The 22,602-nt window shown below is 52.8% G+C and overlaps 3 protein-coding genes across 3 annotated transcripts; all 3 read left to right on the top strand.

Annotated features, from left to right (window-relative positions):
* The first annotated feature begins 43 nt into the window (after positions 1–43).
* Positions 44–2,072, top strand: LOC115618417 (prolactin-releasing peptide receptor-like). The gene is made up of 2 exons (XM_030509966.1): positions 44–446; positions 1,438–2,072. Exons 1-2 carry the CDS (start codon positions 46–48, stop codon positions 2,069–2,071), a joined length of 1,035 nt encoding a protein of 344 aa, XP_030365826.1. The 5' UTR covers positions 44–45; the 3' UTR covers position 2,072.
* A 1,414-nt stretch (positions 2,073–3,486) lies between these two features.
* On the top strand, positions 3,487–17,726 carry RAB11FIP1 (RAB11 family interacting protein 1). The gene is made up of 5 exons (XM_030509950.1): positions 3,487–3,857; positions 7,512–7,954; positions 8,434–9,229; positions 13,446–13,551; positions 14,691–17,726. The coding sequence occupies exons 1-5, from the start codon at positions 3,523–3,525 to the stop codon at positions 14,907–14,909; spliced, it is 1,899 nt and encodes a 632-aa protein (XP_030365810.1). The 5' UTR covers positions 3,487–3,522; the 3' UTR covers positions 14,910–17,726.
* Positions 17,727–18,335: 609 nt separating this feature from the next.
* Positions 18,336–22,310, top strand: BRF2 (BRF2 RNA polymerase III transcription initiation factor subunit). Its single transcript, XM_030509960.1, has 4 exons — positions 18,336–18,510; positions 19,774–19,833; positions 20,137–20,458; positions 21,380–22,310. Exons 1-4 carry the CDS (start codon positions 18,357–18,359, stop codon positions 22,077–22,079), a joined length of 1,236 nt encoding a protein of 411 aa, XP_030365820.1. The 5' UTR covers positions 18,336–18,356; the 3' UTR covers positions 22,080–22,310.
* Positions 22,311–22,602: the final 292 nt, after the last annotated feature.

The following is a 22,602-nucleotide window of genomic DNA, read 5'->3' as shown; positions in this document are numbered from 1 at the left end:
GCTGGTCGAGACGGGGTTTTCTCACTTGCCTGCACATCCACAGCCATGGAGGGGGACGGGGCCAACACCACCATCTATGAGCTCGCCCTGCAGAACTGCTCCAACACCAGTGCCCAGTTCACCGGGGTGCAGCTCATCCAGGCCTTCAAGCCCCTCATCATCCCTTGCTATGCCCTGGTCGTCCTCATCGGCATCTTCGGGAACTACCTGCTGCTCTACGTCATCTGCAGGACCAAGAAGATGCACAACATCACCAACTTCTTCATTGGGAACCTGGCGTTCTCCGACATGCTGATGTGCGCCACGTGTGTGCCCTTCACCCTGGCCTATGCCTTCAACCCCCAGGGATGGGTTTTTGGGAGGTTCCTGTGCTACTTCGTCTTCCTGATGCAGCCCATGACTGTCTATGTCTCTGTCTTTACGCTCACAGCCATCGCGGTGGATAGGTAAGTGTTGGTGGGGTTGGTTTTGGGGGTCCAGGAACCTGCTGCTCGCTCAGGTTGGGGTTTAAAGTGCCAAAAGGGAGAAGAAAACAACCCAGGGGATCTTTGCAGTGTCTCTGCAGCCTTTTCTTTAGCATCTGGACTTGGCCTCGGGTGGAGGAAGCACGGTGGGGATGCTTGGCTGGTTGCTGCTGTGCCCTGGGCAATGATGTGCAGTTTGATGCCTGCATGAAGCTGTTTCTCTATCAAAATCCCATCGCCCGCAGCTGGGTCTGTGCTCCCGGCTCTCACACAAGGTTTTGTTGGAGTTTGTGCCTGGTTCTTCACTCTTCGCTGGGTAAATCTGCACTGAAATCCTGCTGTGTCCTGGCCCCTGGGTGGAGGAGAGCACTTGTGCCTCCCTGAGCGGGTCTGACGGCGGCTGATTTAGAACACCACGTTTCCATAGAGACCTCCTCTTGGAAGAGATGCTCCAACCCTGCATTGGGCAGCGCTGAGATGGCTTCTTGTGCCTCTCGTCTTCCTTTGCGCATGGGGGAGAGTGGGGCAGGACCACAATTGGAAGGGCAAAAGAGAAAAGAGATGTGAGTGGAATAGCTGGGAATGCCTGGATTGGTGCTGGAGCCATGCAGCCCTCACCGGGGGCTTGGAATGTCCCCCAGTGTGGTGGCGTGCTGCTTTTGCTCCTCAACAAAGCTCTTTTTTTGGGGAGGTGAAAGCAATTTGCTCAGTTCTCCTGCCAAAGAGGCAGCCCCCGAGTCACACCATAAAGCATCATTGGGGCTTATTGCAAATGGATCATCTTAGTCCAAATCCTCCAGCTCTGATGTGGCTGCACCGGGGCTCTGCTGGTCTCCAGCCTGCGGGAGGGATGCTCCATGCCCGGCCCCGCTTCCCAAACCAGCAGAAGTGCCCTGGTGGCAATGGGATGCTGCTGTCCCCATCTGCTCCCGGGATGCTGTAGGGCTCAGGCTCCCCATTTCTCTCCCCATAGGTACTATGCTACCGTGCACCCCCTGAAGAAGCGCATCTCGGTCACCGGCTGCATCTCAGTGGTGGGGGGCATCTGGCTGCTGTCCTGCGGGCTGGTGGCCCCCGCCATTGCCCACACGTACCACGTGGAGTTCCGGCAGGAGGGCTTTGTCATCTGCGAGGAGTTCTGGATGGAGGAGGAGACGCAGCGCCTGGCCTATGCCTACGGCACCCTCATCGTCACCTACATCCTGCCCCTCTCCGCCGTGTCCCTCTCCTACATCTGCATCTCGGTGAAGCTGAGGAACCGGGTGGTACCCGGCCACCCCACGCAGAGCCAGGCCCAGTTCGACCGCCTGAGGAAGAGGAAGATCTTCCGCCTCATCGTGCTGGTGGTGGTGGCTTTTGGGCTCTGCTGGCTCCCCATCCACGTCTTCAACATCATCCGCGACATCGACATCAACCTCATCAACAAGCACTACTTCCTCCTCATCCAGCTGCTCTGCCACTGGTTTGCCATGAGCTCCTCCTGCTGCAACCCCTTCCTCTATGCTTGGCTCCACGACCGCTTCTGTGGGGAGCTCCGGAAGATGTTCACCTGCAAGAGGAAGATCATCCCTGCCAAGAGCTGTGGGACTGCTGATGGTGTGCTCTGAGGCCGGGCTCCCATTCCCAGACTCTCCATGTGCTTTGTCCCACATATGGCACAGCTTTCCTTGCTGCCGAGGGGTTGGGGATGCTCATCCTGCCCATGGGACTGAAACCAAACAGAGTCCTTCATCCTGTCCAGGGGTTTGCAGCACTCACTACAGCATCCTTCCCTACACTTGCCCTGACTTTGGGTGCTCAGCTCCGCTCCCACATTCCCCAAGCTCCCTTTGCCTCCAGACCACAAAAATGCATTTCCTGCAGCTTCCCCCCGCAAAATCACCCCAGCCACCCATGGCTGCACCCCCATGGTCCCATCTCTCCTATGAGGGTCCCAAAGGTGCACCCACTGGGGCTCCCAGCACCCAAGATGCTGCAGTCCAAAGGGCTGGTGGACACTTGTGCTGATGCTGATGGGCTTCAGAGGAGGCGAGGGGGGGACCAGAGCATCGCTGCATCCCTGGGAGCAGGGCATGGGATGGGATGGGATGGGATGAGGGAGTGATGATTTGCTTTGCTCAAAACTGTGTGGGGAAGGGGTGGGTGGGTTTCCTTGGAGTCCAGCTGGAAGTAGCTGCTCCTTTGATGGCAAAGAGCCCATTTCCCATTAAATCAATGTCAGGGTTTGGGAAATGGCATCTTCCCTGGAGATTGGTGCTGGAGAAGCGCTGGTGCCTCAGAGCTCCCGAATGTGCTGCCCCGTGTGGACACAAACCACACACATCCCTGTGAACCATGCCCATTGCCTCACCTCTGTCACATACATACACCCTATATGCACACCTGCACATGTACATGCCTGTGCATCCATCTGCACACACCTGTACATGCACACCCCATACATAGTCCTGTGCATACACCTGTACACACCTATACATGCCACATGCGCATGCATACACCTGTACATGTACATACCTGTGCATACATCTGTACATATACCTATACATGCACATACCTGTGCACACACCTGTACATGCCCATACCTGTACATGCACCTGTACATGCACATACCTGTGCATGTACCTGTACATGCACATACCTGTACGTGCACATACCTGTACAGGCACACACCTGCACACACACCTGTACATGCACATACCTGTACACATACCTGTATGTACACCTGCATGCACACCTGTACATGCACGCACACCTGTACATACACCTGTACATGCACACACACCTGTACATGCACATACCTGTACATACACCTGTACATGCACATACCTGTGCATACACCTGTACATACACCTGTACATGCACACACACCTGTACATGCACACACCTGCACACACACCGGTACCACCCACCCCTCCAGGCCCCGCCCACCCCTTCCAGGCCCCGCCCCTTGCTCTCGCGAGAGGGGCGGAGCGAGGGGGCGGGAGCGCGGCGTTCCCTGCTGTTCCCATTCCCGTTCCTGCTCCCATTCCCGCTCCGCTCCCGCCTCGCTCCCGCCACCATGTCGGGCGCGGGCCTGGCGCCGGGCTGGGTGCCCACCCATGTGCAGGTGACGGTGCTGCGGGCGCGGGGGCTGCGGTCCAAGGCGGCGGCGGGCGGCAGCGACGCGTACACGGTGATGGCGCTGGGACGGGACAAGTTCTCCACGTCGGTGGCGGAGCGGTGCCAGGGGCAGCCGCTGTGGCGGGAGGAGGCCACGTTCGAGCTGCCGCCGCGGCCCGCCGCGCTGCGCCTCACCGTGCTGCACCGCGCCCTCGTCGGCATCGACAAGTTCCTCGGGCGAGCCGAAGTCGACCTGGTCGCGTTGAGGAACGACGGAGGACGCCGGCACACACGGTGGGAACGGGGCTGCGGAGGGGGCCTCCGGGCACGTCGGGGCTCCGTGGGGGTGAGGGGGGAGCTCTGAGCCCCGTGGGGAACGGGACAGGGATGGGGGGGCTCTGGGTGCCATAGGGACTTGGGAGAGGGATGAGGAAGGAGCTCGGAGCTCCATGGGGAATTGGGAGAGGGATGGGGGGCTCTGGGTGCCATAGGGATTTGGGAGAGGGATGAGGAAGGAGCTCGGAGCTCCATGGGGAATTGGGAGAGGGATGGGGGGGCTCTGGGTGCCATAGGGACTTGGGAGAGGGATTGGAGGGGAGCTCTGAGCCCCGTGGGGAAGGGGAGAAGGATGGGGGGGCTCCAGATGCCATAGGGATTTGGGAGAGGGATGAGGAAGGAGCTTGGAGCTCCATGGGGAATTGGGAGAGGGATGGGGGGATCTCCAGGTGCCATAGGGGCTTGGGAGAGGGAGGAAGGAGCTCGGAGCTCCATGGGGAATTGGGAGAGGGATGGGGGGGCTCTGGGTGCCATAGGGACTTGGGAGAGGGATTGGAGGGGAGCTCTGAGCCCCGTGGGGAAGGGGAGAGGGATGGGGGGGCTCCAGATGCCATAGGGATTTGGGAGAGGGATGAGGAAGGAGCTTGGAGCTCCATGGGGAATTGGGAGAGGGATGGGGGGATCTCCAGGTGCCATAGGGGCTTGGGAGAGGGAGGAAGGAGCTCGGAGCTCCATGGGGAATTGGGAGAGGGATGGGGGGCTCTGGGTGCCATAGGGATTTGGGAGAGGGATGAGGAAGGAGCTCGGAGCTCCATGGGGAACAGGAGAGGGATGGGGGGGCTCCAGATGCCATAGGGATTTGGGGAGAGGGATGGGGGGGGGGGAGCTCTGAGCCCCATGGGGAATGGGAGAGGGATGGGAAGGCTCCAGATGCCATAGGGACTTGGGGAGAGGGATGCCGGGGCTCTAGGTGCCATAGCGACTTGGGAAGAGGGATTGGGGGGGAGCTCTGAGCCCCATGGGGAAGGGGAGAGGGATGGGAGGGTTCCAGGCACCATAAGGACTTAGGGAAAAGGATGAGGGGGGGATTCTGAGCCCCACAGGGGCCAGGAAGAGGGACTGGGGGGCCTCTGGGTCCTGTGGGGCACTGGAATAGGGATGGAGGGGCCTCTGGGGCCCACAGGAGTCAGAGAGAAGGATGGAGGGGATTGTCTGGGCACCACGAGGGTTGGGGGCAGAGATGGGAGGGCCTCTGGCTCTGTTGTGAGACCCTAGTTCCCCATGGAATGTCCCTGTGCCCCATGGGGACCCCTGTGCCCCACAGGTACGTGGGGCTCTGGTGAGCCGCCCCCTGTGCCCCACGGGGGTGAGGGATCTGGTGTGGGGCAGCCCCCTATAGCTCCGAGGTGCCTGCTCCATGGAAGAGGCCGGAGCCCTGGCACATGCAGTTGGGGCTGTTTCAGCCCATCCTGCCTCCTGCTTGGTTTGGGTTTTAAGCATCTCTGTGTGATCGCTGACAGGGAACACTGGGAACAGCCAGAGTGACCCAGGAAACCGGGAATGAGCACAGGCTACAGCCAGCTGTTGATCCCTGTCTCTTAATAAACCCTCAGCAGAGCCTACGTGCATGGAAGAGCAGCTAATGCAGTGTTAGATGGGCTGCCTTCGCTGGTGTCAGCAGGACACTGGAGCTGGGAAGACTTTTCCTTTACCACAAGCGCCAGCTCTTTGTCATACTTGCTCCTTTGAACATAAAAACACTGCCCTGGAATCCCAGGGGTGGTTCCAGGGAGGGTTTAACTGGGAGTCAGCAGCCTTGTAATGTGGCTTGAGGTGGCCCCTGAGTCACCTTCCTCTTCTCACTCACCTGAGCAGAGCCAGGTATTAACACCGGGGCTGGTGTTTCTCGACAAAGCCATCGGTGCTGGTGAAGCCTTCATTAGGACGTGGCTGTCCTAATGAAGGTTGTACCTAATTAAGATTGTACCAAGCACTAATGTGTTTACACTGCGGAGCTCAGCAGAGTTCAGGGAGTTGTTTCCTTGTGTCTGAGCCAGAGGAAAACTGAGGGGGGGGGAAAAGGGAAAACAGAGCTTTGGAACTCCTGATGTTTCCATCAGTTGTTCGAGGGGTCCCCCCCAGCGCTCCGGTTTCTCTTTGAAGCCTGTTTCTTTTGTCATTGTTTGGCTGCTGTGGTGATATAAAGCCATAAAGGGCTGAGGTTTAGTTTAACGCAATAAATCATGAAGAATTCATATTTGATAGTTTTGAGGGGCAGATTTGTCCCTACATTCTATCCTTTCAGCCCCTCAATTGAAGCAGACGTAGCGGCGTTCCTGTTCTGGTCAGTGCTAACTAAGCTGTTCATTGAACCCATAGTTTGTTTTGGATGTGTTTGGAACAGGACCTGCTCTTCCCCCCAGGGCACAGAGCCTGCAGAATGGATTGTGGCACCGAAACCAGCAGGATGCTCCTAGAAATCACGGGGTTTAGAACAAAAGTGCCCAGTGCTGGCTTGTGTTAAAGGCAAAGCTTGTGCTGCCCTCGCTGCTGCGGGACCGCAGCGTTAGGGACCTGACAAAGCCCAGCATCTCCTTGTAAAATCCTTTCCCTGGTGCTGGTGTCTTGTAACTTCAGGTCTGGACATCTATCTAACTGTAGTGTGGTGCTTGAACATTCATTTCCCTCCAGAGTGTTTCTCTGGAGCACGTTTCTACATTCATCTCCTGCAGTTAATGCTCATTAATTTTGATGTTCTCTCAAGCAAATTGCCTTTTCCTCTTCTCCTTCACTGCTTCCAGTGCACCTTCAAAGGACTGCAGTGCAAATCTGATGCCTGCTCTGTTTGCTTCCTTTATTTTCCCTGTACCAGCCGGGGAGGAGTTTTCCAGCTTTCCCTATCAGTTCTGTGGAGTCGGGAAGGCTGCAGCTCCAGCAATCGGCAAGAATTGGTGTGAGCTGCTGCTAACTTTCTTTGCCAGCCCTAGTGTGGTTTGAAAGTCTTTGAGTGGTAACTGAGGACGTGCGATAGCAGCATGCAGATGGTGTTTCTGCAGTTTAGGATACCTTGAGCACTTAATATGCAGTGCTCAACGTACCCGGAGTTGCGTTGCACAAAGGGATAAGGTTCTGTCTGTAAGGAATGTCCTTCCTGGTGTGCTCCAGTCACGAGCAGGAGGCGAGTGGAAATCTCCAGACAGTCTGCAAGGCTCTCCTTTGTGTTGATTAGGGGTTTCTGAGCTTGACGGGCATTAAGATAGCAACTGGAAAGGAGCTGGAATGAAAGGTATGAGGGTGTGGGACGCTCTCTGGTACCAGTGTCAGGCTCTCGGAGGCTGCTTCTTCCCGCACCCACTTCAAAGTACATTTGGGGAAGCCAGATTGAAGGGCAGAAGAGAGTGGCTGAGCTGAAATGCAGGAATTCCATGTTGTCTGTCTCTTTAACCCTTCCTGATCTGGGTTTTGAAACAGTTTTTACTGATAACTTTATGCCAAGACATGTTTTCCTTAGTCACCATGTGACTGTGACATTGTTGTAGGATTAAAGGCTTTTCTTCTTTTGCCCTTGCACTGTAGGCTTACTTGATTTTTAAACCACAAACACCCTCTGTTGTTCTGAATCAGCTGTGCCTCCAGAACTGGGTTGTAAAAGAAATCTCCTCCTTGCTGCAGGTGGTACAAGCTTCGCTCCAAACCAGGGAAAAAGGAGAAGGAGAGAGGGGAGATCGAAGTGGATATCCAGTTCATGAGGAGCAACATGACAGCCAGCATGTTTGATCTGTCCATGAAAGACAAGCCTCGCTCTCCCTTTGGCAAGCTCAAAGACAAGCTCAAGGGGAAGAGGAGCAGTGGTCTCTCCGACACATCCTCGGCCATCATTCCCAGTACATCTCACTCCCCTGCTGACAGTGAGGATGAGGCGGTTGAGAAGGAAAAGAAGAAATCCAAGTTCAAAACGCTGTTTTCCAAGCCTGGCCTGCAGAAGACCTCCCTCTCCCAGTCCATGTCAGTCCTACCAACACAGCAGCCCGTCACCCAGAGGGTTCGGCTTCGGCCCAGTGACTTCCAGTCGCAATGGGATGATGAGGAGCCTGAGACCTCTCCAACCTCAGAAAGTGAGTACAGCACTGATGAAGCACAAAGCCTTTCTCCCGAGGTTTTATTGCATTTTCACACTTTTTAGGGTACTAGTGAAGCTCTTCTCACTGAATGAATCCATAGAACGTCACTTCTGGCCATGGTGGCGGGTTTGTTTGCACATAGGACGTTGACACAGCTAAGCTTGCCTTGGGCTAGCATAGAAACTGTGGGGCTGCACAAGCAATACCTGCATGTGTTGGTGGAGCAGCTTCACAGTAAGTGATCACTTCAGTGATCAGGTTTTAGGTCATTGAACGGTGTGATCCGGGCTGCTGAAGGGACCCAGGAGGTTTGGAAGTGGCTGGTGTAGTCACACCTGTGATGTTTCTGTTGTTGCAAGTGTGACTAGACCTCATAGTTGATGACTGTGAAGCACTGAGGTTGTCAGTAGTGAGTGTCAGAGCAAGGGGGGTTCTTGCATCTTGAATTTCTCCCTGTTCCTGCTTTTTTCCAGAGTCCTTTGGAAATGCCCTGGAAGAGAAGTCCTCTCCTTCTCCTGTATTTAAGTCTCGTAAAACAGCAATTCTGGACAGCAGGCAACTAACCCAAGGTACCACGGCCCACCCCAAGAAAGAAGGGCTCTCTTTATTCAGTGGCCTTAAATCCAAAAGCGATCCCGTTTCCAAGTCTAGTCTGTGTATCAATGGCAGTCATGTTTATATGGAAGAGAGCAGCATGAAGGACAACACTCCAGCCTCTTCCCCCTCTCCTCACAACTTCAGGAGGAAGCAGCTCTTTGCTTCAGAAGAGAACCTGTCTTCCAGACCTACTAAAGGACCTGAAGAGATGGGAAGAACATCTCCTAATCATGCTTTCTCTGGGTCGACGTCCTTGGAGACCTTTAAGTCTATGACTTTGCCATCATACAAACTGCTTAGCAGTGAAGAACACCTGGAAACCAGCATTCCCCCGAGTGTTGAGGTTATTAAAGAGACCAAAAAACCAGAGCACAAAAAGTCTGCCTTGCTCTCTCTGGTCACTGGGAAGAAGGAAGCGGTGAAGACTGGGGATGCTGAGAATATTCCTGACAGGACCCTGCAGGATGAGGAAAACACAATTCCAGAAGAGAAGAGTGAACAAGAGGCCAAATGTCTTGAACCTCCAGCAGATTCGGGCAGAGGGAATCCTGCACAAGACTGTCACCATGCAGAAGACATGTCTGCCAACAAGCAGCCTCTCAACCCTTTTGAGGAAGAACAGAAACCTGAGAAAGCTGCTGCCCCATCCAAGACCAAAGCTGTGAAGCCCAGGTCAGTCCTTTCTGCTTCAGAGACCACAGGAATAGCAGTGGGTCGTGGTGGCAGCAGGCTTTAGCTGGGCTGCTTCCTGCCCCAGAGCAGTGCCTCTTGGCCTGGCACCCTGCATGCAGCAGAAGTGTGTTGCTCTGCAGGGTCCCTGATGGTTTGAAGGTGGCCATGGGGTGCTTTGATAACAACTAGTAACTCTGGAGTTCTTCCTTGGTATGAAAAAGAGATGGATATAAGGATGTTCCTTATAACTGATGCTGAAATAGTGGTTCTCTGAGTGCAGGCATCTTTGTAGGGGTGATTTTTCCTGCTGGATCTCTTGCCAAACCTAACTTCTATCTGAGCTGTGCCACTTGGAACGGACCCAGGGTCTGGAACACCAGTTCTAACATCCCCACTTTCCTGGTTTTGGCTGTGGTCTTCCAAAGTGTTAACCTTGGAGCCCTGCTGCTTCTGGCATTGCTGACAGCAACGTGAAGGACGTTTGTGTGTAGTAGTACACAAGGCTTTTTCGGAAATTCTGCTCCTTTATCCTTCATATATATATAAAAATTGGGTGTGTTGGTGTTTTTATATATATATAGGTGTCCCCTACTAACAAGGCTGTGGTTTGTGCCTGTCTCTCCTTCTTTTCAGTGCTTCTCCTGTTTAAACATCTTGCATATGAAGTGCCTTACTAAGAAAACAGCTTGGGGTGCAGTAGATAGTGCTTAAAACCTGTGCAAGCTCTACAGCAGAAGTGCTCTGCCATAAACTGAGGGCTTTGTAAAGACATATTTAAGGATGTAAAGTCGATCAGATTGGCTCTGAGGTCTCTTGCAAGTGTAATTCATCTCCAGGGTCAGGAGTTGATGGAGTCTGGTGCTAAAGCTTGTCTGTTCCAGCCTCGTGTTGCATCCGCAAGTGACATGCGAGTGTTTTGTCCCTTTTTGCAGAGTGCCTTCAGAGGAGGAAACCAAAGCCACGCTTCCCACTCTTGCACCTCATTCCCTTCCTGCTTTTCTCTCTGTACACTGTGCCAGGAGTGACAATAATCCTTTTATTTCCAAAAAGGGACAAAAAGGCCAAGTGCCAGACTCTGAAGACGTTACTAGTTCTCCTGCATCTCTTACTGCTCCTCCTTTTGCTGCAGAGCTTTTGAATGGCAAGAACCCCTTTACTCCTGAGTGGGGCAGAGCACCCTCAGCCCTGGATCCCGAAGGCATTGCCCGTTTCCCTTCATCCCATCATCTTGCAGCCTCTGTTCCCAAAGCGCCTCCTCCTGGGCAGGTCTCTGGTAGTGGTAATAATCCTTTTGCTTCTGACTGGAGGCAGAGCTCATGGGGTCAGGGTGCTGAGGGCTCTGATATGTGGCCTTCCCGGGGTCTGTCTCAGCCGCCTGCATCTTCTCTCCCCTCTGATTGTCATTTCAATGGCAATAACCCCTTTGTGTCCAAGCTGGGGTGGGAAGCAGATGCACCAAGTTCTGAAGCTGTTGCTAGTTCTTCCCCTCTCTGCCTTCCTTGTGATGAAGGCTGCTCCTCAGCACAGCACCCTGCTGAGCTGAAACACTCTGCTCTTGGTGCTGCAGGGAGCTCTTCAGCTGAGGCTTTAACTGGTCATGTCAAAGCTGGATCAAACCCTCTCAGCACTGACAAGCCTGGTCTGGCTCCAGAGGAGCAGTGCAGTCCTTCTCAGCTTCAGGCTGAGACTTCTTTGCAAAGAAGTAAGCTAGGCAATGGGAAATCAGTGTCCTTTCTCCTTGGTGTTACATCAGGAGGTGAGGATTTGGGTGGGCAGGAATGTGGAAAGCAGCGCTCTGATTTCAGTGGGATGATACTTATGGGTTCAGGTGCAACAGGGGAGGGAGCAGGGTGCTGCCCATCCTCAACACTCTCTAGTGACAACCCAGGTCCCATCCCAAACAGGGAGACCACTGTTCGGGGTGGTGTGGGAGCAGGCAGTGTCAGTACTGAACCCTGCACAAAGGACAGCAAAGGCTTTGCATCTCTCTCCAAGTATAGTAATAAGCTCTTGCCAGAGATTGGTGCTGAGCAGCCAGTTTCCCCCATGAGTGAGCTGAAAGAGAAGCAGGAGATCTTAGGTGAAAAGGGATGGGAAGAGCCCCAAGTGACTCCACTTGATAAAAGTGGCTCATTTTCTCAAGCCAAACCAGCCTCAGGAGCTTGCCCCCTGTCCCCTCAGGTAGGGAGGGCTGGCAGTGAGGTGCTCATCACACCAAAACCAGCACCACGGCTGTCTTTAGGGCTGAAGAAGTGGCCCCTGGTTTCTCATGAGGAGCTCAGTGGGGATGTGCCACGTTTGGGTGATGGTGCAAAATCCGTGCTGGGGCTCCCACTCCCTAATGAGAAAGCCTCAGATGCTCGTGGGTGCCTCCCCCAGAGTGGTTCATTAGAGCCTGTCCCTCCCCCAGGCACACTCAGAGGTGAAAGCAGTAACAGGCATTTAAAAAATGAAGCTGACCACGATTTATTTGACTCTCTTGCAAATCTCAAGTGTGTCCTTCCAGCTCCTGCAGACCGTGGCTTGAAACTGGCCAGTCTTCCAGTTATTCCAGAGGGAGGCTCCGATGATGAGCTGCTGGGTGACTGTCAGGAGGACCTGGGTGTTGCTGCAGGGGGTAAAAACAGTTCAGAGAGTGGAAAGCAGTGCCTAGGCTTAATGCCTCTGCATGAGGAACTGAAAGAGCACTCTGATAGTTCTGCTGCTCCTGGTGCTTGTGAGCCGAGCAACCAACCCGTGCTGCCTGCGAGGATGGATGTGCACAGTGTAGCTGCTTCAGGCTTAGGTGTGACATCTCATTCCAGGGAGGATAACACTCATTTTGAGACACAAGAGCTGAAAATCAGTGTAGGTGTTGCAGAGTGGGACTTCTCTGAGCCTTCTGTTTCCTCTTCCTCTCTGTCCAGTCCTTCCCAGCCTTCCTCTTCCTCTCATTCCCTTCTCTCTGACACCCCAAATCATAGAGCAGAGTCTCCGAAAAAGCCAACAGCCGAGGGCTCCGCAGCTAAAGCAGGAAATTGTGGCAAGAAGAAGCTTCTTCAGGCCTGGGTTTCCCCCTCTGAGCCATCCCCTAACCAAACCCAGCAGGGTGGTGAAACCGTGTCTGCTAAGCACAGGTGAGAGAACATGGGAAATACACCAAATGTGCTGATCTGAGCCTTGCTTTTCCTTCCTGTGAGCACACATCAGCAGGAATTGGCTGCTCTCTGCAGTGGTGTGGCATCATACAGCCTGAACTTCCTCCAGCCCGTGGATATGTCAGGGTCTTGGTCCTGTGTAGGATCATTTCTGGCACCAGATGAATCCATATGGCTACTAAGGATGTGCAGAGCACTCGAGGGGACCTGTCGTTCATCACAGTGCCAGCTCTTAGGAAAACCATTAGGGAAACTTGGTGGCAGCTTCAGAAATAGGGTCATGTCATCAAACTGGGGAAATGGACTGGAATGGATCTATTTTTCAGGAATGGGAGAATGGAAGCCTGCTAAACTGGGATGCTTTGTTACCTGGCCAAACTGGGCTTCTGATCCTCGAATCACAGCAAGTGATGCAGCTAAAGCCTCTCTTCCAGAGCTGATGTCCATAGAGCAGTGCCAGGGACCTCCCAGCCCTCAGCACCTCATCTGCAGAGCTGCCTCTAGGGGCTGGCACGCTTCTGGGCCAGTGTTTGCTGAGATACAAGGAAACTTTTCTTCCTCCATTAAAACTGGCAACATAAATCCTGCTCAAGCAACTCAAGAGAGCACTTTTTTGCCAGCTTATGGTGTAAGTTCAGATTGGAAAAGACGTCATACATGCTTGTCCCAGGGTAGTAGAAGTATTTGACATGTTGCAAGAACCACAAGTATGTTCTCGTTAGGGAAGTTGGGCTCAAATACTAGTGCATGACAGCTCAGAGTAACTGCCACTGTGTAGACCAGCCTGGCTTTGCTTTTGTGGCTTACCACTCAGGTGTATTTCCTTGTTACTGCTTCTCTATGTCCAATGCATTAAGTCAATAACGATAGTAGAGAACTGGAGTGTACTTACAAAAAGCCTACAGTTTAGACAGGAATACCTTGTCTTCCCAAAGCTGAATCTCTTATCCCTCTGGGCATAGAGAAGGGGAGGAATTTCTTCCCAATTTCTTGCTGTATTTGTTTTTGGTCTGAAGATGTGTGTAGTGCTGGTGTTCAGTTTACTGCCTGCATAACAGAAACCTCTCTTAACATTGCAGACTCCATCCTGTGAAGCCAATGAATGCCACAGCAAACAAGTCTCAAAGTAAAACCCTGAATGTCATCAGCACTATGAATGAGAAGCTGCTCGAGACCAATGTGAAGGTATGAGGGGAAAGTGGAGCTTTAACCCAAAGCTTAAGAAGTAGATTGAACAGGGTTCATGTATTTGAGATAGTTTGCTTAGCTTCTTATATCCTGAGCAGAACAAGAACAGTGGTTATTAGACTGGGGGGGCATGAACTCAGATTTAAAGGAGCTTTTTGCTTAGTCTTGGCCTCAGAAGAGGCCTCCAGGCTTGAGGCACGTGGATCAGAAGGGCTGGAAGCAGGGAAAACCCCTGGCTACCGTTATTGTCTCTAAGGGATTTTAGGGGGGAAATGAAAAGTTGGTACCAAAATCCTTGCAGTGCTTCCTTCTGGTGTGAGTGGGAAAGAGGAAAATACCAGTTCCGTGATTCCAACTTGACTCGTTGCTATGTTGAATGAGTTGAAAACTTGTAATTAGGATGTCAAGGTTACTTAAGGGTTAGAAGCAGAAGGGTTAAAGGAGAAGCTGTGTTGTGTTGTCACAGGGGTGACTGCAATAGGAGGAGAGTGCCAAAGGCCTCAGTGGGTGTTTCTTGCTGTTTAACCCGAGGTTGGCTTTCCTGGTCTTTGGCATGTTTCAAACACCTGGTCTGTGAACAATGGCATTTGATGATGCATGGCTGTGACTTCCCTGCATCTCACTGAGCTGGCTGGGCTCAGCATGACATTCCTTCAGTGTAAATGGCACCAGAGTTGAGTTACAGCCCTGTAGCTGCAAAGATTTGATGCTCAAACCAATGGCCTGGTTACTGTCCATAGCAGCTCACTCACTCCAAGCCCGCCTTCTGCTCTGGAGAAGGCTGCTTAAGCTCCATAAACCATGTCCCTGTGCTGTGAGCAGCACACGCTGAGGCAGTTGCTCCTTTTTCCTCCAAATACCTCCAAAAAGCTGTTCTGTAGGCAGTGTTCTGTACGAGTTTTCCCGGGCTAAGCTTGCTAATAGCCTAAAAGATGCTTTGTAGCAGGAATTGTCATTGTCAGTGCCTTGGCCACGGCACAGCGTGCCTTGAGCAGCCTGTTCTTGATCCTACAGCGCTGATGGCTCATGTTCCAAAATGTCATTTGGATGGAACTTTGAGCTCCCACCTATCATTGTGCTGCTGTTTTGCAATGCCCCTATGTGTGTACTGACCCTGTCTTTCTCCTCTCTCTCAGAAATACCACCCTTCAGATCCTGCCTATGCTTACGCTCAGCTAACACATGATGAGCTGATCCAGCTCGTCTTGAAACAGAAGGATGCAATCACCAAGAAGGATCTCCAGGTGCGTGAGCTTGAAGACTACATCGACAACTTGCTTGTCAGGGTCATGGAAGAAACCCCCAACATCCTTCGTGTTGCAACATCTGGAACCAAAAAGGCTGGAAAGATGTAAAAGCTGCTGGGATGCTGGTTGAACAAAGGGCTGGATTCCCACCCGTGGAATTTGATGAATAAGGAAGTGATGTGAAGCAAGTGGTACTGGTTGTGCTGCCACGGAAAATGACCTCTTTCCTGTTTCTGCCTTAAGCAACTCTCAGTTTGATTAGTAGTTCCATCAGGTATCTGGAGCCCAGGAGTGGAGTCACTTTATCATATTTATTTGTTGCTTTCTTTCCATTATTTGGGAAGATTTGTTCAGGCATCTCATCCAAAGTGAAGGAGTTTGAAGTGCTTTGCTTGCCAGCAAGGCGCTGATGATCCTTTTATGAAGATTTTGTTTTGAATGGTTTTATTTTGTAGCAGCTTTGATAGATGAATTACTCTTCTTTCTATATCTTAACTTGTAGTGCAATATAAAACCTTGTAGAGCTTAAGGATTGGATTGATTTAAACCAAAATATAACTACACTGGCCAAGCCCAAAGATGTGTGCTTCAGACCAGGGCTGTGTTGTAAAAGTAATCAATGCCCTGAAAGCTGAATGCAAGTTAAAGCTTAGATTGGAAAGGAAGAAGCAAAGCGTAGTTCATCTCATCGAGGACATGTTGATTCAAAGCAGCTCTGCAAGGGGAAGGTTTGCAGGTCTTTTGGTCCAGGAGGCACTGAGATGTCGTGGTACGTTTGTCTACCATAGGAATGGTAGTAATGAACTTGGGCCAAAGGTGGCTTTTCAATCAGAAGCTGTTCTCTGATAGACTTCTCATTCCTGATTTGAAGGCCCTTCAAATGAGAGAGGCAGATGTATGCCTGGCTTCTGTGTTTTAGTCTGCAATAGGTGTGGATCTCCTGGCACGCCTGCATGGCCCGTGTCTGATGCTGCATGGGAGTTCTGTGGTGATTCTTCTTTTATGCCATTGCAGTTCATTTAAACACCTTGGATTTTGGAGCTGGGGCTTGGAGCAACCTGCAAAGGTGATGAGTCTTCCTAGGGGCATTCCTTATAGAGCCAAGAGAGGAGGCAAATCGCCCTCCCCTGGGATAGGAGCAGTCACAGTGCCCACGTTCTGGTGTGATCTGAGTTTCTTTGTGACTTGCTGCTCAGAATGGAATGAATTTTAGGTAGCTGAGGGAGTGTTTTGGGAGGCAGTTGATGCCTTTCAGTCTGCTTCCTTATTGTGTGGCTGGATAGACAGAGGTATGTGTCTATTCTCCTCCCTGTCTCACCATCAGCAATACAGCATAACACTATCGAGCAGCACCACAGGCTCTCTCTACTGGAAAACCAAATGTAGCCTCTGTTTTTTGGTGAGCTTTTAAAGATCAAAACAATCAGATGCCTCTTTCCACCTCTGGGATTTCTTAGGGTTGTGAGAGTCCATCAAAGGCTTAGAAGGAAAGCTGAAATACCAAAGGGGGGGGGTAGCAGAGGACCAAAGCAAACTCCTGCCTTCAGGAGCTGGAAGGGTCTGTTGGGTCACTCCTGGCTTGGCTTGGAAGGGGCAAGCTTCTAACTCAGTTTTTCTACAGGAAAGCACTTTATTAGGGCCTGGAGCAGCTGGATCAACTATCAACCTGTTAGCAGGCTGCTTGCTGTTGTCCTCAACCACTGAGAACTACCGGAGACTCCTCAAATACTGTATTTTTGTAGTGAAGAGTAGTTAATATATTTGCCTAGAGGTGTGCACATTTACTGGGAAAATCCAAACCTGCTGTTAATTCCATTTTTATTCCTGTCAACTGGCTAACTACCCAAATCTGGAGCTTTTCTTCATGGGATGCTGGAGTTGAAACAAGCCTTGAAGTGTTAAGAGCCTTCTAAAGACTTTCAGGTACTTGTTTCTAGTTGAGCAGATGTCTTCAGTGAGGGGTTCTTTCTGTTCTGCTGTACGTTCTGTGGATGGAGGGTGTGAAACAGAAGGTTTTGTGCCCTTCAGCTCTTGGCTGGTGGTTTTAGCTTTGAGTGGTACTGGTTGCCTTACTTATTGCTGCTGCTTCTCGTGCCTTGGAGTAGTGAGGAAGATGAAGGATTACTTGGACCTCTGGAAAGAAACACTTGCCTGGACCTCACTAGAACTTGTCTTTTAGACTTTATTCCACAGCTTTCTGATGTTGGAGGTCAGAGAGCCAGGAAAACCCAGTTGTGCCTTTGCACGGAGACTGACCGCTTCAGAAACCTGGGATGGTGTTATCCGTGATCCCAACCGGACACTGGGAAGCAGGGCTGGCTTCTTGCTTTTTCCTGGCCTCATTTTAAAGCAGGATGGGTACTGCTGACAGCACCGTGGGGTGTGTGTGCGATGCTTTTGGAGCGGGGCTTGTGTGAAGCTTGGATCGCTGTTGGTGAGAACGTGCATCTTGAAGTTAGAGGCACAGAAACAACGCGGGAAAACACTCTCTTAGCAGGCTCCTTGGAGATTGAAGCCTTAAAACCTGTCCTATCCTCTCCTGGAAGCCTTTTGTGCCAGTTACAGCCATGTCCCTTGAGGGGGACCCCAGGTTGTGGCTGGCTCTTGCCCCAGGGTTGTTCTCTCTGGTCCTTTGACTTCCACAATCACAAAAGCATCGCACAAACCTTGTACCTCAGTCTTGGACTGGCAATACCAGTTAAAACCTTTCTTTGGCATAAGGGGACTGGCATTTTATGTCCAGCAAGGTGCTTCACCTTGACTTTAAGGGCCTTAAGAATCAAATGTATTGTTTTATTATTGAAGGATCTGAATGTGGTTTTATTTTTTTTCCTGTTTGTACTGTCTGCTTTTAGCCTGGGACCCTGTTTGTTTTTAAATGCCTTCTGGTTTCATGGAACACTAAAATAAAAATACCTTAAATCACTTTGTCTTGGTATTATCTGAAAGGGCAGTTTCTAAAGGGCCTCATCCCCTCCTTATGACCGGCCCTACTGCCGCAAACTCCTCATCCTCAAGGTATTTTTGGGCTAGTTCCATCCCTGCAAGGTAAACACCTCACAGGGCGGGGAAACCTGATGGACGAGCTCATCCACATCATGAGAGCAGAGAGTTTCTGTAAAGCAGAGAGTTTCATAAAACACATGTGAAAGGTTCTTGGCCACTTCAATCACCCCAGTCACAGCGCTGGGCCGCTGGCTCCCTAATTATAATGACCCTCAATTGCAGCAGTAGAGGATGAAGAGAGGAAATCAGCCTCCCGCTGGCTTGGAGCTATTTAGCTCCAACCCTGCCCGTGCTGCGGGAGCCTGTGCTGTTATCATGATGATATAAGGTGTATGGGGGGCACCCAGACCCCGGGCGCTGCAGGATGGACACAGCCCTAAAGCGAGCAGGGACGTTGATGCTCCCGGGAGGAGCGGAGCGAGGGACCGCGTTGTCCCGGCTCTGCCCGGCCGCGATGGGACCGAGCCCGGCGGAACTCTTATCCCCCGGAACGCACGGCCCGGGCCAGGGCGGACCGCGGGCGGTGCTGCAGCGGGGATAGCGGCGGGGATGGCGGCGCCGAGCCGCTGCCCCGGGTGCGGGTCGGGGCCGCTGGTGCAGGACGCGCACTACGCGCAGCAGCAGCTCGTGTGCGCCGCCTGCGGCTGCGTCCTGGCCGAGGGGCTGCTCACCACCACCTACAGCGAGGAGCAGCACCAGCGAGGTGCGCGCACCGCGGCCCGGGCTCCGCTGCCGCGCACCGCGCTGCGGGGGTGCGGGGCCGGGAAGGGCTCAGTGCTGAGGCGGGGCGGGGCTGGCGGGGTGGTCCGGCCGCTTTACCCTTCCTCCCTTCCTTCCCTCCCCTCCCCTTCCTTTCCCTTCCTTTCGCTTCCTTTTCCTTCCTTTCCCTTCCTCCCCTTCCTTTCCCTTCTATCACTTCTTTCCCTTCTTTCCTTCCCTTCCCTTCTTTCCCCTCTTTCCTTCGCTGCTTTCATTTCCCTTCGTTCCCTTCCTTCCCTTCTTTCCTTCCCTTCGTTCCCTTTGTTCCCTTCTTTCTCATCTTTCCCTTCCTTCCCTTCTTTCCCTTCATTCCTTTCCTTCCCTTCGTTCCCTTCGTTCTCTTCTTTCCCTTCATTCCTTTCCTTCCCTTCTTTCCCTTCTTTCCTTTCCTTCCCTTTTTTCCCTTCTTTCCTTTCCTTCCCTTCTTTCCCTTCCTTCCCTTCTTTTTCGTCTTTCCCTTCCTTCCCTTCTTTCCCTTCCTTCCTTTCTTTCCCTTCGTTCCCTTCTTTCCATTCTTTCCTTTCCTTCCTTTCCTTCCCTTTCTTCCCTTCTTTCCCTTCTTTCCATTCTTTCCTTCCCTTCTTTCCCTTCTTTCTCTTCTTTCCATTCTTTCCTTTCCTTCCCTTCCTTCCCTTCTTTCCCTTCTTTCCTTTCCTTCTTTCCCTTCTTTCCCTTCTTTCCATTCTTTCCTTTCCTTCCCTTCCTTCCCTTCTTTCCCTTCTTTCCTTTCCTTCTTTCCCTTCTTTCCCTTCTTTCCTTTCCTTCTTTCCCTGCCTTCTCTGCCTTCCCTTCCTTCCCTTCTTTCTCATCTTTCCCTTCTTTGCCTTCCTGCCTTCCCTTCTTTCCCTTCCCTCCCTCCCTTCCTTTTCTTCCCTTCTTTCTCCTTCCTTTCCCTTCCTTCCCCTTGCTCCCTCCCTAAGCAGACAGCCAGCATGGTTTTCCATTATAAGGCAAACCAACAGCACCTCCCTGCCAGATTCTATCCAGTGCAGTGGAGAAGCCCTGAGGCCGTTCACTGGTTCCGTTTGGATAGAAGCGATGGCTCAGAGGGGATCCTGCACCTCTCCCACACGCAGCCTGTGCTGCCAGCACTGCTTCAGCGGGCTCAATTCTGCTCACTGAACTCCAGCACCGTGCCCCAGATGATGCTGACACTCTCCCCAGGGTCTCTGTGGGGTGGGCTGGCCTAACACTGCCTGTTTTCCAGAGGTGGCATATTCCCAGAGCACTGGCCAGAAGGAGCAGCTGAGCCGCTGCCTGCAGCGAGGTAAGAGCAGCTCCTCCAGTTGCCTTCTCACACCACATCTGCTCTAGTTTAATGCATTCCTATTGCTGCTGCTCTAGTTTAATGTGTTCCTAATGCTCTCTGAATGGTAAAACCCTTCAGAGCTGGCAGCAGAGCATGCAGAAGGCAGTTCAGCATCCCTCACCTGCACTAAGGGGGATACTTTCATGCTGGCTGCAGGAGCTGTGCTGCTTGTGCCTTCTCCTGGGGCTGGGTGAATGCTACTGGTGACGCGTGTATCAGAAGCTGCTTGAGCTGATCTTTATGGGCTCTGTCTTCTCCCAGGCATCAGGCGGGTGCAGGATCTCTGTAAGGTCCTGCAGCTCCCGGCGCTGTTTGAGGAGACAGCAGTGTCCTACATGCAGAGAGCTCTGCAGCACCCCTGCTTCCATCTGCTCAGCCTGGAGAAGAAGGAGCTCCTGGGGGGCTGCTGCGTCTTCGTGACCTGTCGCCAGCACAACTGGCCCCTGACGATGGGCACCATCTGCTCGCTGCTGTACGCGAAGCAGGAGCTGTTTGCCAGCGTCTTCCTGAGCCTTCAGAAGGAGCTGGAGCTCTCTGTGCCTGCCCTGAGCCTGGCAGATCTGGTGAAGAGCCACCTGAACAGGTAACGGGGCCCCTTTCGGCCACTCCAGGGTCCTGTGTGTGATGCTGGTGGGTGGAAAAGCTTCTGCCCAGGGCAGAGTCCACAAGCAGAGACAGGGAGACCTGTGCTGTTACACGGGTATGTCAGAGTATCGTAGAGTCATGGAAAGGTTTGGGTTGGAAGGAACCTTAAAGTTCATCCATAAAGCCACAGGCAGGGACACCTTCCACTAGAGCAGGTTGCTCCAAGCCCCTGTGTCCAACCTGGCCTTGAACACTGCCAGGAATGGGTCAGCCACAGCTTCTCTGGGCACCCTGTGCCAGCGCCTCAGCACCCTCACAGGGAAGAGCTTCTGCCTAAGAGCTCATCTCAGTCTCCCTTCTGGCAGGTTAAAGCCATGTTATGTCCTAAAGCATCCGAGTAAGACTGTTAATAAGCAAATAGTTACTACCCTGTTTTGCCAGTGCTGAGCCCAGCCTGCTCTGTCTTGGGTCCTGAGGCACAACAAATACTTCAGTGCAGAACTAAACCCCAGCTCTGATTACAGCCATAGCACTGAGGAAATTACTCTCTTTCTGTAGCAGGTTATGCGTGATGTTCTGGTATGAAGTTACTGCACTGTAGCTGTGTTGTTGATTTCACCAAATGACAAACTTCATGGTGGTTTTGGTCAACCATGGTGCAACAGAGCAGCCCAGAGGTGGACCTTGGCAGGACAGGGGTTTGCATATGTTTGTCCCACATGTGTGCTGGGCTTTTTACATGCTGTGATGGCTTCTTCGCCTCCCCTGGCACAGTCTGGGCTGTGATTCTTCTCTTCCTGCCCCTTTCTCCCCGCTTTGGAGAGGGTAACGTGGCACTTGGCTAGCTGACACAAGCAGAAACAAGGTGGTGCAGCTCCCCCATGTGCTCATGCTAAACACGGGCTCTTTGCTCTTTCAGCTTTCAGCTCTTCCAGCCCACAGCCAACATCCCTGCCCCGTTTATGGAGGACAAGGAGAAGGTGGTGGCCAGAACACTGCAGATAGTGGAGCTGGCCAGTGAGACGTGGCTGGTGACAGGCCGGCATCCCGTGCCCATTGTCACAGCCGCGGCATTCCTGGCCTGGCAGTCCCTGCAGCCCCCTGCCCGCCTCTCCTGCACCCTCGCCCGCTTCTGCAGGCTGGCAGGGGTTGATCTGCCACCACCAGCACACCTGAGGCTGAAGGAGCTCCTGGAGATCCTCCTGAGAATGGCCTCGCAGCTCACTTGGCTGAGGATGTTTAACCTGGACAAGAAAACCGTGGTCAAGTACATCGGGGATCTGCTGCAGCACCGGATTGTCCTGCTCAAGAAAGCCTTCTGCCTGCAGGACGGGGAGGAACAGCAGCCCACGGCCACGGGCGAGGGGTCCCCTGGCTCTCCTGCAGCAGCAGAGGCTGGGGACTGTCCCGTGGAAGGGCAGCAGAAGCGTGAGGGCAGCCCAAGGCCTTTGCTGCCTCCCTGCCTCCTCAATCCAAGGAAGAGGCTGCGGACGGCAGCCCCGAGTGCTTCCGACTCTGCCATCACCGGCAACGAGCCCATCTCTGACAGCGAGATCGAGCAGTACCTGCGGGGCCCAGAGGAGGTCCAGGCCTTCAGGAAGGCCAAAGTTTGGATGTGAAGGTGCTTGTCTCCAGCAGGATCCAGAGGATGGTGCTGCTGGAGGTGCAGGGACTGTGGGACCAACCCACTGGAGAGTGGGTGCTGCAGGGACAGTCACCCAAAGGAGAGGGTTGGGATGGGGTGGGTGATGTCCTTCTCCATGTTCTGGACCAAAATGAGGCTTTTTATGAAGTGTCTGCTTTGGGTTGTTGTATTTCTGTTAGAAATAAATAAAAAGCAGGTGCCTGGACTGGTTTCTGGATTCCTTCTCACTGGTAAAAGGTGTTTTGGTTCATCCCGATCCTGTGGGGCAGCAGAACGTGGTGAGCCCATGGACTTAGAGCCGGGTGATGCCCAGGGGAAGGTCTCAGCTTCACAGATTCACTCCTACTGGTTTTCCATAGCATTGCTCCGGCTTTCCTGGGGCCATCTCACCTTCTTGTGCTTCGCCTCCCTTGGCAGGGTGGGTTTGTGAGGATCAAGGAGACACCTTCTCTTGCTGAGAGGTTAGATGAGGGGTGGGAAACTGGGAATCATGGCAC

The sequence above is a fragment of the Strigops habroptila genome, chromosome 21 (genome assembly GCF_004027225.2).
Source record: "Strigops habroptila isolate Jane chromosome 21, bStrHab1.2.pri, whole genome shotgun sequence".
In the NCBI taxonomy this organism is placed as follows: Eukaryota; Metazoa; Chordata; class Aves; order Psittaciformes; family Psittacidae; genus Strigops; species Strigops habroptila.
The sequence above is the reverse complement of the archived record's forward strand: the minus strand, read 5'-3'. Positions and strand labels throughout refer to the sequence as shown.